The 15,117-nt window shown below is 40.8% G+C and overlaps 1 protein-coding gene across 1 annotated transcript in view; it reads left to right on the forward strand.

Annotated features, from left to right (window-relative positions):
• PCDH15 (protocadherin related 15) overlaps window positions 1–15,117 on the forward strand; it is a 1,645,434-nt gene that overhangs the window by 1,261,809 nt on the left and 368,508 nt on the right. Inside the window, exon 13 of the mRNA XM_073878941.1 lies at window positions 9,802–10,008. Within this exon, the coding sequence (XP_073735042.1) occupies window positions 9,802–10,008 (207 nt within the window). The remainder of the gene's footprint in view (window positions 1–9,801; window positions 10,009–15,117) is intronic.

Genomic DNA, 15,117 nt, shown 5'->3' on the forward strand with positions numbered 1-15,117 from the left:
TTTACGCTGTGGCCCAAGCCCTGACACTATCCATGTCGAGTGCATAGAAGGTGCTCAAGAAATATTTGTCGTGACGAACCATGAGAGATGATGGATTCTGAAAAACAAACTGAGGGTTCTAGAGGGTAGGGGGGTGGGGGGATGGGTTAGCCTGGTGATGGGTATTGAGGAGGGCACGTTCTGCATGGAGCACTGGGTGTTATGAACAAACAATGAATCATGGAACACTGCATCAAAAACTAATGATGTAATGTATGGTGATTAACATAACAATAAAAAAATTAAAAAAAAATAAAAAGCATACTTACTATTCTAACCTTTTAAACTATGTACTAATTTACTAATGACTTATTAATTTAAAAATCTTTATTACTGCAAATAAAAAATAGTTGAAAAAGCAAAAAAAAAAAAAAAAGAAATATTTGTCGTAATAGTTTTCTCCAATCAAACTTGTAGGGTAACTGGATTTGTGTACCTGCATCTTCACTGTATTTAAATACCTACCTTCGAAAGTGTGTGCATTTGGTACGACTTCATCTTGTCCATCTGTCCAGAATAAAGATGCAGTAAAATTCTCAAATTCAGCCCCTGGAAAAAAAGGCCAGAGCCAGGTGAAGGCCTTCACCTTTCTTTAGAAGGAAAGAAAGAAAAAAAAAGATAAATTTTGACGTAGATACTGAGCCACGGAATTGAAACTGGGCAGCTTGAATATCATTGCTGATGTGATGGTGATCCTGGCGAGGTATTTTCCTCGAGGTCAGAGAGAACAGCTAGCATCCTCATGGATTTCCAGTGCCACAACCCCAGAGAGTGCTTGGCCTCTATGTGAACAGTGACATCAAGGATACTTTACTTCACAGAGACTCAGTGGAACACTAAGAGCTGCTGTGTTTAAGGCTTTCCGTGTTTGCTGGTTTTCAGTTTGCCAAGTCCTTGGAGTGCTTAAGGGTTGCCTGACACTTCACTTGGTGTAGGAGAGACGGAAATGCATGAAAGCTCTGTGTGGAGGAAGTTGCCAGTGTGGAAAGGACGCTTTTAGACTTATTTCCCTCCTGATGTCCACATCGGAATTTCCGGTTACCAGTCTTAGCATTATGGACTTGTGGCACGTTAAGAATGCAGCAAACTCGGGGCACCTGGGTGGCTCAGTCGGTGAAGCGTCTGCCTTCGGCTCAGGTCATGATCCCAGGGTCCTGGGATCAAGTCCTGCATCAGGTTCCTTGCTCAGCGGGGAGCCTGCTTCTCCTTCTGTCCGCCGCTCCCCTTGCTTGTGCTCTCTCTCTCTCTCTCAATATCTGTCAGATAAATAAAACCTATAAAAACGAATGCAGCAAACTCTACACCTTTTAGAATCTGAAAGCTTCTACTCCTGCTTTTCTCTTTGCATCAACACCATGCAATCGGCCAGTCACCCGAGCCAGGAGTGCCAGTTCCCCAGGTACCTGCTCCGGCATGGCCCTGTGCGGTCCTTAACAGGTCCTCTTCACGTAGCCCGGGAGTTTCTCCTACACGTCCCCCTGCCCTTGGCAGTCCTCTAGTCCCCATCACGGGCCACCATCTCACGCAGGCGGCCTCTCAAACCTTAGCCACTTCTCCTCACATCCTCCCTGTGTCCCCATGTTGCCGATAGAGTGTGCCTAAAACGAAACGGGGCCATGCCGCTCCATGCTGCCTTCAAGACACTGAACCATTTACCCGCCACATGGATTTCCCATGGAAACTTGGTTGATCTGAAAGATCACGGGTGCCAGGAGCCGATAGATGGGGCTGCAGGTCACAGACCATCAGGCATCACGTCTCAAAATACAAAGGGTGGCATCTCCCATGAAGATGAAACAACTATCAAAATCAGTCAAGTCCGCTAAGGAGACTGTGAAGTGCAAGTTACTGTTCTTTCTGCTGTCAGTCTATCCAAAAAGAGAGAGATTAAAGAGGAGGGAAGAAAGGCATGCATCCTCCCTTTAGGAAAGATTGAGTAGGAACCTCCAGCGAGCCGGGGTCAGGACAGAAACTCAGAGCTGATGTTTCCATCCACAGCAGGCAAGATGAATGTTCTGGTTGGAAATATTCTAGCCACGTTTTCTCTCCCTGTCCTCATGGATTCCTGCTTCAAGAACGAGACACAGACGTGCCCCAGATCTCCGTTCAGCAGGTCATCGGAGAATAAACTCTGTCTGCTCTCCTAGCAGAATCTCTAAGGTGAGGAAGTTCGAGTCCGTTAAGAGCCAAAGTCCTTGATCCATTTTAGAGAAATTATCCCACAGAAATTTCAGGCATTAGTGCTTATTAATAACAGAATAACAGTCTCTCCATGGATTTCTTAATGAATAATGCACTTTCAGAAACCCATCAACACATCTGATACACGCTCTTTTATTTTTTGTTCCTTTTTTTTTAATTTAGCCGATTAACACATAAACCATTATTTTTGTTTCCTCAAAACAACACTGCATACTTGTATATCCTCCTGGCAGTCCACATCTCTAAAAATTCTCAGGATGAGGCTGAATGAATTGACTGATCTGTCAATTATAGAAATTAATAAAAGCAAAGAACATATCGTGTCTTCTTGTCTCACGTTGTTATTCATCCAGCTGAGTTAGAAGAGAAATGGAATATAGCAGTTGAATATTGCAGCTCTCCAAACACGCAAGCTGATGACAGACACACAGAGGTGATATTTTAGTTGGCTTCCTTCCTTCCTTACAAGGTGACCTGCAGCTGCTTGGAAGAAGAAAAGCAATTTATCCATTCTGCTCACAGTGTCTTGATTTTGGCAAGGCCCTACTGTCTGCAAAGGTCATCGTAGGAGTACAACAGCAAGTCCAAATATTGTAAAATGTTCAATTGGAGCCACTTTCTGAGCAGGCCTTACCGTCCATCCCTCCCCACTACACCCCTTCACATGCGTCAACTCTCGCCACCCTCCTGCACAACCATTCCCGAGGGGTCTTCATAAGCCTCTTGGTTGTTGCGTGGAAAATTTAGATATACTCTAACAACTTGTAAGCTAGATAGGTCTGCTGACTATCTTTTCTCAAGAATAAGCTGGTACATAGGAGAAACACTAAACTCTCACTCTCCCTAGCTTCCAGGCTCTGAAAAATAACCCACTTGGAGATCAGGGTTTTGGTGGGGTTTTTTTTTGGATACTGATGGTTTTTTTTTTTAAATTCAGATATTCCAGGATGGACTTTTCCAGTCCACTAATTCATATAAGGTACTTCAATGGGGTTTTTCCTTGGTTGAGAGCCAACTCCGTGGGAACGGGATCAGAAACCTGAATGGGCCTTTCCTGGTTGGGGAGGCAGATGGCAGGGCAAGGTAAGGGAGATAAAACAGAGGTATTCCAGAATAAAGTGACTTCTTCATCACCATCATAGTTCTGTCTCTGGCTGGCCTCGCTCTTTATAGCTAAGATGATTCCCATGTTCAAAACACCAGCCGAAGAACCTGACATATCTGTGATAAGCAGGGGTTTTATGAGCCTATGTCTTCCCCAGAGCGACTGGGTTTTTCTTCTTTAAATCATTCAAAATTGCTTTAGTCATTCTGGTGTCAGTTCTTATCTCAAACACTAAGCAAAGAGAAAGATTTTTATTATTGAAAGATATAATGGAACTTTGAAGATTTGATGCAATAAATTATAAACAGAAAGGGCATATTCTTCAAGTGAGGATAAAATATACTTCACTTTATTAAAAATATTCCCTTGGTGGGAAGCGTATCAGTATGATTGGTTGTCATATTATGAACCCTTGTTGGGTGTGTGTTGTCTACATTCTCTCTGAAGACATTTTTTTCTTTTTTGTCAAATAGAAAATTTATTTATTTCCAACCAAGAATGTACTTCTTTGCTGTACTTATGATATCACAAACAAACCAGTTGTGTGATATACATGCCGATTTTTTGTATTTTATCTGATAAATTATGGTATGGTTCTGTAAGTTCTCAAATATTTTTGGTCCCTGTTACAAGTGCCCTTGCTGTCAAAATCTTTAGGCATCTTTAATTTGTTAGAGTATTAAAGGTTAAATAAAGAACATTTCTGTAGGTTTAAGGCACTATAATTTTATAAGAAGGGCCAAGAAGCAATGGAATATACTTATATTTAATTATTAATTAGTTAGTAATATTAATATAATCTTTAACCCAGGGAACAGAGGCTTGCCACAGCCATCTCTCCTGAAGACATCTCAAAAGAAAAATGTACGCATGTAGAAAGGAAATGTAACCTATTGTCCGTTACTAGGGCTTTGACCTCAAATCCCTTGTAGTGCTTTAGTGAGCTGAGCAGGATCCTAGAGAGAGCTCCCTTAAAGAAGTGAGGTCCCTGCACTTTCATTTCCAACTGTTCGGTCCAACTGAAATTTAAAACTTTGCTTAAAGGTAAAAAACTAACAATTACTTGTACATGAGGCTAGAGCAGTATTGGCCTACGCTGTAAGAGCTACCTAGGAGCCGGAGCCTGAGCCAGAGAAGAAGAAATACCAGGCCTAACTGGTTCCCAGAGGGCTCCTGGCTGGCCATACCATGATCATGGGATGCGCTCATTTCTGCAAGGCAGATTTCAGGGCTCCCCCCACTGAATCAAGATGCCCACGTGTCTTTCAGGGCATTAAAGTGGAGAGTCCACCATGTATTAATGTCACTTGGAACCCAGTAAGGCAGGTAACATTAAAATAATAATTAAGGAAACACAAATAAATAGCTATCAGAAAGCCTGACTGAGCCCCCAAGAATGTGCCTTAACAGGGACCTCACGTGAGACATGGAGGCATCAGATGAGAAGGGCTTTAGAAACCGCAGTGTTTGAGAGACACTGATGGAAAGTACAGAAGGTGGGGTCTACTTCTGGAGCCTGCCTTTAATGAAGCAATGGATTGGAAGAGGCAAGCATCTGTAATGTTTAAATATCCTTATAATGTTGGCTGTTCCGGTCACTTCCTAGATCACACTTTATTAAGCTGCATCATTTGCCCTTGAGTGGCCATAAATTAGTTTACTAGTTCATTGTGGTGGGAGGAGGGGTAGCCTACATGCACATTTTGGGAGAGCAAGTGTATAGCAGATTTTAGTAAACTTTTTATTGAAAACTGTCCCTCTTGATGGGTTTTCACAACCTGAGGCACCCAGATATACAAAAAAAAAAAAAAAAAAAAAAAAAAAAGGTATTAGGAACACCCAGATGTCTTACCACCCTCTCCTGGCCACTACCCCTCACACACCCAAAGATCCCAGCTGGATGATTGTAACAATATAAATTACTTTTGTCTGTTTCAAATTGTTTTCTTTTTAAGATTGTATTTATTAATTTATTTGAGATAGAGAGCACACTCTTTGAGAGAAGCAGAAGGAGAGGGACAAGCAGACTCCCCGCTAAGCACAGAGGCCGATGTGGGGCTCGATCTCACGACCCTGAGATCATGACCTGAGCCGAAATCAAGAGTCAGGCACTCAACCAGTTGAGCCACCCAGGCAGCGCTTAGATTGTTTTTATGATCCCACTGAAGTATCATATCTTGTATCAGAATCATAATAGTGTTATGCACCTTTTGTTTTGTTTGTTTTTTACTGTGGCTAACCTCTGAGGTATACCTTGCACAACCATACACTTTCCACTTGTGAAAGAATTCAATAACAATGTGTTGTCAAGGAAATGTTCAGACTTTCATAAGCATTTGCTTTCCAATAAAAGTCCAAGTCATTCTTGTTTGAATCCCGAGGCAGGCATGTCTCAGTGCCTGGCTCTTGGAAAGGTGTAAACTAGTAAGATTGTTGATGCTAACAGATAAATTAATTGGTTGAAAATGTGAGTAAATAGATTTTAATAATCTAAATCAGTTAGGAAGAAGTATAATTCCTAATCAAAAAAAGAAAATGGAAGTATAAATTGAGCCTTCCAGCAAAATTCTCCAAAGCAAACCCTCTTCCTCAGGTCGACTTGCAAGTTGCATTCAGCAGCGGGAATGAGGGGTGCGTGAAGCCTGGGCAGCATGGGCGTGCCTGGTTTCGGAGTCAGCCTCCTACTGCTGCAAATAAGCAGCCTGTGCTTATCTGGGAGAGGCAGGCTTGAGGAATGACATCCTGTGTCGCCTGAAGGCTTGACTGAAGAGGAGCGTGGGGTCCAGGCGAGGGACAGAGCCCACGGAGTGAGAAGGACAAGAGCATGATGGGAGCCTGGGAGAAATGGAAGTCCTTGAGGGCGTTGGTGGAAGAAGGGACCCAATCGGGCTACTCTTTCATGAAAGCCTGGCTCCGGTTATCGGCGTGGGCTACTGGCCAGGGTGGACACTGACAGAGAAGTTAAAATGATCAGGGGACAGATGGTGGTAGTGGGATCAGGGTGGTAACCAGGGAGGAGGTGAGAAGTAGTTAGATCCTGCTTATATTTTATATTTTGGGTGTGACAAGTGCATCTTACAGGTGCACGACAAAGATCTCCTGACCGCCTGGGAGAAAATGATCCCTTTCTTCTTTCTTAGAATTCCTTTATATGTCTTGATCATCTCCCCCACTTTCCCTTCTCCCCTAAATCCTTCTATCTACTTCAAAGGGTTCATATTAGAGACGGTGGGATTTGTGAAGTTGCTTGCCACCCACCAGCCGGAAAAGTTGTTCTGGGTTCTCAGTCCTTGGGTATAGCGAGCGAAGGGGTTATCAACACCTCCTCGTTTTAATATTGAAAATGGAGTAGTTTGGTTCTTTCAGTGTTTTGCCCTCCAGAGTAACTAAATAGTGTATTTTTCTTATACTTCTGCTTTCTTGGCTTTTAGTGTCATTACTGAAAATGGGACTCATGCCCAGAAATTCTCTAAACAAAATCTGACTTTTAAATACAATGTTTAACTTGTAACTACAGACTCTGTAGATATAAATAAAGTTATCTTTGTGGGATGAAGTAATTTTTTAAAAACGCCACCTTGTTTCACTTGACCTGCTTTTTTGTGCTTTTCATCTCATTTACCACTCATTACAGGGGAACAGAATAAGTCAGATTTTTGAGAATTCCTATTTATTTTGTTTAGAAGAAGAGAGGATTGGATGACAGGTTTGATGCATGGTCTCACTGCAAAGTGTAATAGTATTAATTTGTGTTAAGTGCCATATTTTACCTCTAATCTGGAGTATCTATGTTATTAATATTCTTTCCTGCCACTAATTTCTTCTATCCGTCTTATATTTGTATATTCATGTGCATTCTCTGAGTTGGAGAAACATGGGGTGAATTTCCCTGTGTACTCTCTCATAAACCTAGACACATGAGTTTGGGTGCTTGTCTGTCTGTTACTTACATGTGATGTGGCCTTGAACTTAAAACTCATCCTTCTGCTTCTTCACCAACACAAAAGAATATGTTTTTGCATTTAGAGAAGGATATACAAAATAGGGTAGGGGTTAAGAATGTGGACCTTGAAGACAGATACCTGGTTAGCACCCCTGAAACACTGAAATCGGATGAAGTATGTAATAGCAATCCAAACATATCAACCCTATTAACAAACTAATGCGAGGGTTAAAACAGAATTTCACATGTTACATTTAAAGATATGCAGAATTAGATTGTTCCCATAGATCTAATTTGAGTTTTATTTCCTTTTCATTGGACTACTTTGTTTTCATCATGCAGATAATACATGTTTTTCCTAGCTTCACAGCTGGCAGTAAAAATTAACAACCTATGAGCTGAATGTAAAACATAAACTTCTTTCACTGTGATACAATTTGGCTTTTTGTTTTCCTCTCTCCATCCACAAATTGTGTGTTGGTGTGTGTTTATTGGGACCCGGGCGGCGGGGGGCAGCTGGTAGAGAACAAACAATAGACTTTGTGACTTTTCATGACATCACTAGTATGTCCATATGGATAGGACATAATGGCTTTTGGGATAATTAGCTACAAAATAAAGGGAGAGAGAAAAGGTCCTGTTCAGAATGACTTGCATGTATGAACTGCTCCTGCTTTAATCAGATCACAGCTGCTGGATCGGAACCCCATACAGACCAATTGGTTTCATCCAGTATAAAAGCGATGTTGTCTGGTCATAGACTGTACCTCTCACCCTGATCAGCTGTGTTCAGGGAGCCCTCTGGGTGTTGCAGAGGGGGGACTCCTAGAAGAGCATCCATGGCTCAGCACAAATTAATCACAACCACTGGATGCAGAAGGAGCCACCTGTAGTGTCAGCAGCACATATGGCTACGTGTGAAAAGAATACATAATTCCAGAAAAGGCTACACATTATTTCAGGATTGTTGTCCTCGGTGTGAAGCGGAGCTTATGAATATTTTACTCCATGGAACACTCTGGCGGTCTGTTCCCAAAGAAAATTCAAAAGCATAAAATAAATGATATAACATTATAGAGGGAACTTAATGCATTGAATTAGAGTTATCAAAATATTAAAAAAAACAAAAATAGGTAGTTTTGTCAATGCTTTAAATAACATAATGTTACAGTGAGTTTATTAATTACCGTAATTTCAAATTAGTAGTTAGCATAAATGATACTTCAAAATATCTTCAATCTTAATAATAATATGAAGGGAAAAAATATTGTGATTTTTCTTGGTTCAGAGTTACCAGCACAGCCAACATCACTATGATTTGTTACTTACCCTCTTAGTTGATGAAAATGCTAAATTACAATTGGAGGAAAGTGCACAATTATCTTCTAGAAGGCCCAGGTTCTTGCCTCTGGATAGAAATAGCAGAGGTATCTATCTGAACTACTTATAAATTTTCATGGCCAAAATGTTATTTCATCCAGGAAAGCACTCCAGGATTTAATATAAAATATTTAACTTTCACTTGGAGTTAATTTCAAAATACAACTATTGCAATAATGGGGAAAACTTATCGATAAAAATTGACAGCAGCGACTTTGAATCTATTTTAATAGATGTACATTCTATTGAGTTGTGTCCAGGTTTCTCCTAACATTTGGAGGAAATTTTCTAGAAGTCAGTTGTGATGGAATCTTCCCTTAAATAAAACTTTTGGATTGCTATAGAGTAAGACATTTTCTTAATAAAACAGAAAGTCAAGGGTTGGTGTTTCCCCAAGTCCCAACATGACCATGTGGTCATGGAAAGAAAATTTATTGGGAATATAAATTGTCATCAATTTTTTAAACTGAAGAGAAAAAAACAGGAAAACAAATGTATTTCTAGGAAATGAATATTAATCTTATTTGAATAACATATGCAATTAAATAACATTTGAAATTCTACAGCTACTAAAAGTATTTCATTGAAATCATCTCTGTCCCTTAAAATATGCTTTTGAGGACTTTCCGTGGGCAGAAATGCAACCTTAATCTATTAATTTTATATGGAAATATGAATTATTTGGGAATTTGATCATTCATGTGGAGCAAGAAGACACAGAAGAGAATAAAGTAAATATAATACTTTATGAATCTTTTTTTGTGTACTTACATATTTTATCAACAGTTTACCAAATACCTTTGTTTCTTGGTTTTCTAACTGTATGAAAGCACAGTTATCTCTTCTAACAACATTCAGTGGCAAATACAGTAACTCACTGCAGTGACTATTAATATATATATATTTTTTTTGGAATATACACTGAGTTTTAGGACAGGAGACCAAAAAGGTGATGAAGACTCTCTGGACTTTCTCTTCCTCATTTATGCTTTCTAAGGGCCCCGAGCCCCTCAACTCTAAAGCATTTCTTCTTTCTGTAATGACATGAGTTCAAAAGGGAATCCTCATAAATAGTACGAAAAGTGATCCGATAACATGTAACTTTTTAACCTTTTTAAAAATTCTTTTCTAGGCTGAACAGGACAATGGCCATCCCCTTCCTGCCTTCGCCAGTCTCCATATTGAAATCCTGGATGAAAACAATCAGAGTCCGTATTTCACGATGCCCAGTTACCAAGGCTATATCCTGGAATCCGCCCCAGTGGGAGCAACCATCTCTGACAGTCTGAATTTGACCTCCCCTCTGAGGATTGTGGCTCTGGACAAGGATATAGAAGATGTAAGTTCAATATAAATGTTGTCCTTGTTTGGTTAACACGTTATATTTATGTCAACAGGAACTTTTACAAAGACCTAGTGACAGGAGGTGTGGAATAGAGAACAGAGTCCTTGTGAATAAGAGCCTTATAAATGAGAATCTTAGTGTTGTAATTTCATTTCACAGCAAGAATACTATAAAAAAAAGAACATGTTTGAATTCGGCGACCATTTTTTTTTTCAGTTTACAGATACCAGGTATAGGGAAGAAAACGAATGTTTCATTTATAGTTTGCTAAACCCCCAGGACGATCTCTTTTATTAATAATGGGTTAAAAACTGTTTATACAGTTGCTGATAGGGAACGCTCATGACATTACACAATGAGTCTACGAAAACATGAAGGCAGCCCTGGAGTATGATTTGGGGGACTTTTCGGATGCTATGTTATTTGGGGGCAGTGGACCTGCTCCCACTTCTGCTGGTGGCTGTGCTGATGCTCAGACCATCCACTCAACACATCGCTGCCTGTGGTGGTGGTGATGCGGACGCCGGCTCACACAGTGGAAAACCGTCCAGGCTGGGCGTGTCAGCCTACTTGACCTCCTCAGTCCCTCTCTGGCTATGAAAAGCGGAAAGAAAATCTATACCAGGCCAGCCAGAGCCCTTCCAGGAAAGGAAAAATGAGGAATTATAGCTGGAAGGCTTTGGCACCGTGTATTAAAGAAGTGGGAAGGACTTTGGAGACAGCTGAGTTTGCTGGCATCATGGCGGAAACCTCTCACCAGTGAGAGAGAAGGGACAGAAGATACCTGTTGGGGTCCTGTTGTTTAGGTTATAAGATCCCCAAGCCTTTGCTGAACTCTAAAAGATTTTCCTTCGATTCCATGACCTACCATCATAATTCCCCACATTTTTTTTTTTTTAAACATACGTTGAGTTGGATTTGTCTCTTGCAATGTGGGAAGTCCTAACTAGCACTCTCTCCTCTCCCGTGGTGCTGTCAGGTAAGACTTCCCGTGAGGATGGAGTTGTTCTGCAGCTGGGCTGTCCGCTCCTGGAGCCACAAGCGCTGTGTGGCTCTGCAGCGTTGGACGGGACACTAGCCTGAGAACCCGATTCTAATGTTTTGGTTAATTAATTTAAGTGTAAGTCATCCCCTGTCACTAATTGGACAGCACAGCAGTGAAGTATCCCCCAAGTCTCCTTCCATGGAGCTTTGTCAACTGTCTAGTAAACGAAGAGGGAATTTTCCAAGTTTTTTTTTCTTTTTCCTCTTTCCGGAAAAAGCATGTAACACTCTGCAGAGGATGTGACAACTCCGTGTGCACACTGCTCTTTCCAGATGTCGTTATGCCTCCCGGTGCTTTCTCTTCTCTCATCCACCATTCCTGTCTTTCTTAGTCTCTGCTCTTCCATCTCATCATGTTTTACACAGTAGCTATCATTGAGTTCTTGGTGCCTGCCAGACAATATAGGAATTGCTTTATCTTGCATTAATTCCCTTAAATCTCACAGCAAACATAGTAGATGCAATTTCCCATATTGCAAAAGGGGAGGTGGAAGCTATTTTAAACGCCTAATGTGATCCCAGAGTTCATAAATGGTGGAGATGGTCCTTGAGCCAAGGTCTATGGGAACCAAGTCCCTGATTTTCAGCATCAAACTCGAAAGCCACTATCTATTTGCTACGGTCTGGCTCTAACCTGAATATGATAACAGCTGATGAATGCTACAGACTTTTTTCCAGAAAAGTGCATATACCTGCACAATTTCCCACCCCAGGTTAGGGAGTTAAGGATCCCCTGATTGTCCTCATTTAGTGAATCCTCGCTAGAAAATTCAGAGCCACCTTAATACGTTTTATATAGGCTAAGCTACTATAGTTTGTAGGGCTAGTGGATGTCCTGTAAATTTTGGTGTGGATTTTCTTTCATTTTTAAATTGGAATGCATAATCATACTTGTAGCAGTGACTAGTGAATTTGGAAAATTATAATGGTTTATGTCATACCTTCTTGAACACAGTGGTGAGCAGAAGCTAAATCCTGAAGAAAAAGTGCAGTTGTAGTTTCTCCATAATTGCAAAATGTATGTGTTTGTACTCGCTTGATATATTTATATTATTATTTTTATTATTTTGCTTGATATATTTATATTACCGAATGTTTGCATACTAAGCCCTACGCTTACTTGTGTACATTCCTGTTTTTCCGGATTGTCATTCACTTTAAAGAATCTAAGATTGCGTTCTAAGAGACTTTGTAAGGATGGTGGGACTTACAGGGTGTCACTGAGGTGGGTGGGGAGAGCTCCTGGGACTAAGCACTATTAGCGTTGGGCTCTTTGAGCTGACAATTCCAGTTAGCTTATTAGATGCTCTGAGTGTTTCCAGGGGTGGGGCAGTGGCTGTGGTTCTCAGGAGTTAGACACCCGCCCTTTGACTCTTGGTCCTACTGTGTGATGGTTGTATGACACTGAGGGGCCTTGCACTCACCAGTTGCCCCTTTTGCTCAATCACCTATGATCCAAAAAGTTATATGGGAGTGGTGATTGCCGCCTTGGCCTGCTCCTTCACTTGGGGCTGGTGGGGATGGGCAGGGAGAAGACAGTTCCCATAGATGACCCCATGCACATGGAGAGTGGTGCCAAATGTCACTAACTGAACACTGTGTGTCTGACCATTTGTTTCTTATGTAGTCTCACCCTCTTTCTGAAATTAACTACAGTGAGTGCTGTGAGGTGCCTTGAAAGTGAACAAGTATCTCTAATCTCCTAGTTATAAATGTTTCTAAATTATCATATACAGCTCCTATATATCTATAATGTAAATAAGTCCACAGAATATTAACCATAGTTTAATCCACCTTCCTCCACTATGTGAAGTGTTCCCCTCAGACCCACCTCTCAGGAGTGGATACAACGCCTCTTTGGGACACTCAATCTTGAAACCTGGGAGTCGTTGATTTCCGTTTGTTCCTGACAACTGAAGGTCTTTGTATCCTTCCTGTTTAGTCTTCTGAATATTTCGGCAATTCTCTTTTCTTCTCCCATCTTGACAACCATCACCCTACTCGTCTCTCATTAGAATTGCCTCCTGATGTCCCCGCCTTCATATTTTTTTCTGACTCGGGCCTCTCTCTCACCTAGCCCCTAACAGTAATCTCTTCAAGAGATCACAGGGGACTGTATCACAAGCCTGCCTAACGCGCTGCTGTGACTTCACATCCCCCGCACAAGAGAATGGCTAGGGTCATTCAATGCCTGAACATTCCTACCGCCTCACCTGTTACCTTTAGCATCTACTTGTAGTCTCCTGCACATGCCAACCTGCTTCTCGTCTCATTCCCATTGTTTGTGACGTTTTCTACGTTTTGAAATCTTTCATCCTTCATTACCCAAGCTGGCATGGACAACTTATGCTCAGTGTTTACAATTCTGCTCAGGCTTGCTCTCATTCACGCATCTTGCCCAGACTCCGCTTCCTCCCAGATGAGCTGCGTGACTCTCCTCTGTGCATTTCTCTACTGCTCTATTCACGTCATTGTAGGTGCCTTGCTCCCTCTTTGAACGTCAATGGAGGATAGGGCCTACATCTCAATCACTTCTGTATCCTGAAGATCTAACACAGTTCTCAGAACTTAATAGGTTCTAGTAATTGTTTAGTGAGCTCATGCGTTCAGGCGTGAGTAAAGGAATGAGGACATCTAACATATGCATCAAAATGTGTATATGTGTGTATATACATGAGGATGCATATAAGCTTGTGTGTGTGTATGAGACAATATTTTGATTCCTGTTGGAAACCCAATATATCAACATATAGATACAAATATTATATATAGAAAAATATGAATTGCATTGATCTGTGTCACAGTATGGCCCATTTCGTGGTTGGACAACTAATTCCTAGAAATCTCTTCATCAGAGATTTGAAACAACATCATTGAGTTGAAACTAACTTTCTTGCAACTCATCTGGTATTCCTTATAGCTTCCATTTGCAGCACACAGAATATATTCGTAGAATAACCATTAATATGTTTCAAGATGTATTGATGTCCCTCAATTCAGAGGGACATGATGAGATAATTCAATCTCTTTTTCCAGGCCAATGACCATTTATTTTTAAAAAGTAAAATATGTTCATTGCTAGGTTATTTAAAGATCTGTGTTAACAAAAGAAATTTCAAGGCTTTTTTATTTCACAGGCAAGAATTTTACTATATGGTAAATTCTTGCTGTTTTTGAATGTCAGAATTAGTGAAGTTAATCAGCATAGGGATAATAGGATTTAAGAATAAAGACAGAAACATGTCACCACATACAGATTTTACTAACAGAAAAGGAGGTTCAGTATCGGGCAGGAAAATAAGTCATCACGGTAGGAGTCAATTTCTTGAGTCGCTTCAAGAATAGTTATGCCACAGGGCACATGCCAAGAAGAGAACAGACTTGGATTATTTGTCCAAAAATTAAGTTGTTTTTCTTCCTTCAACTCAGCGGAAAGTAAGACAAAGTTTTAAAACACAGTAGGAGGGATTGGTGAGTTGTTGTGTTATTAACAGTGTAGATTTCGAGTCAGAAAGAATCTTAAGGGTCACAGTGAAACTGAAAAAGAGTACAAAAAGTATTTGTGTTAGTGTTTCTTTTCTATAGTTATATAAATATCAACATATAGTGGGGCACCTGGGTGGCTCAGTCGTTGAGTGTCTGCTTTCAGCTCAGGTCATGATCCCAGGGTCCTGGGATCGAGCCCCACATCAGGCTCCCTGCTCAGCGGGAAGCCTGCTTCTCCCTCTCTCACTACCCCTGCTGTGTTCCCTCTCTCACTGTCTCTCTCCCTGTCAAATAAATAAATAAAATCTTTAAAAATATATATCAACATATAGATACAAATACTATATATAGAAAAATAAGAATTGCATTTATGTGCTTTTTCAAGTACTCTTAGCTCATACTTGCAAAATATCCCAGAAGATGGGTAAATCAAGACATGCCCAAGGTTTTCAAGAGGATGCCGGAAACCACCGGGTTTTCAGAAGCAGAACAACTGAAAGTTGATTATTGAATTCTGGTTCCAAAAAAATACATAACGGGGGATAGTAATCTACAGAGGTTACCCACTTGGTT

This window comes from Callorhinus ursinus, unplaced genomic scaffold (assembly GCF_003265705.2).
Source record: "Callorhinus ursinus isolate GAN/ISIS: 27379988/994484 unplaced genomic scaffold, GSC_fseal_2.0 scaffold32, whole genome shotgun sequence".
Taxonomy (NCBI): Eukaryota; Metazoa; Chordata; class Mammalia; order Carnivora; family Otariidae; genus Callorhinus; species Callorhinus ursinus.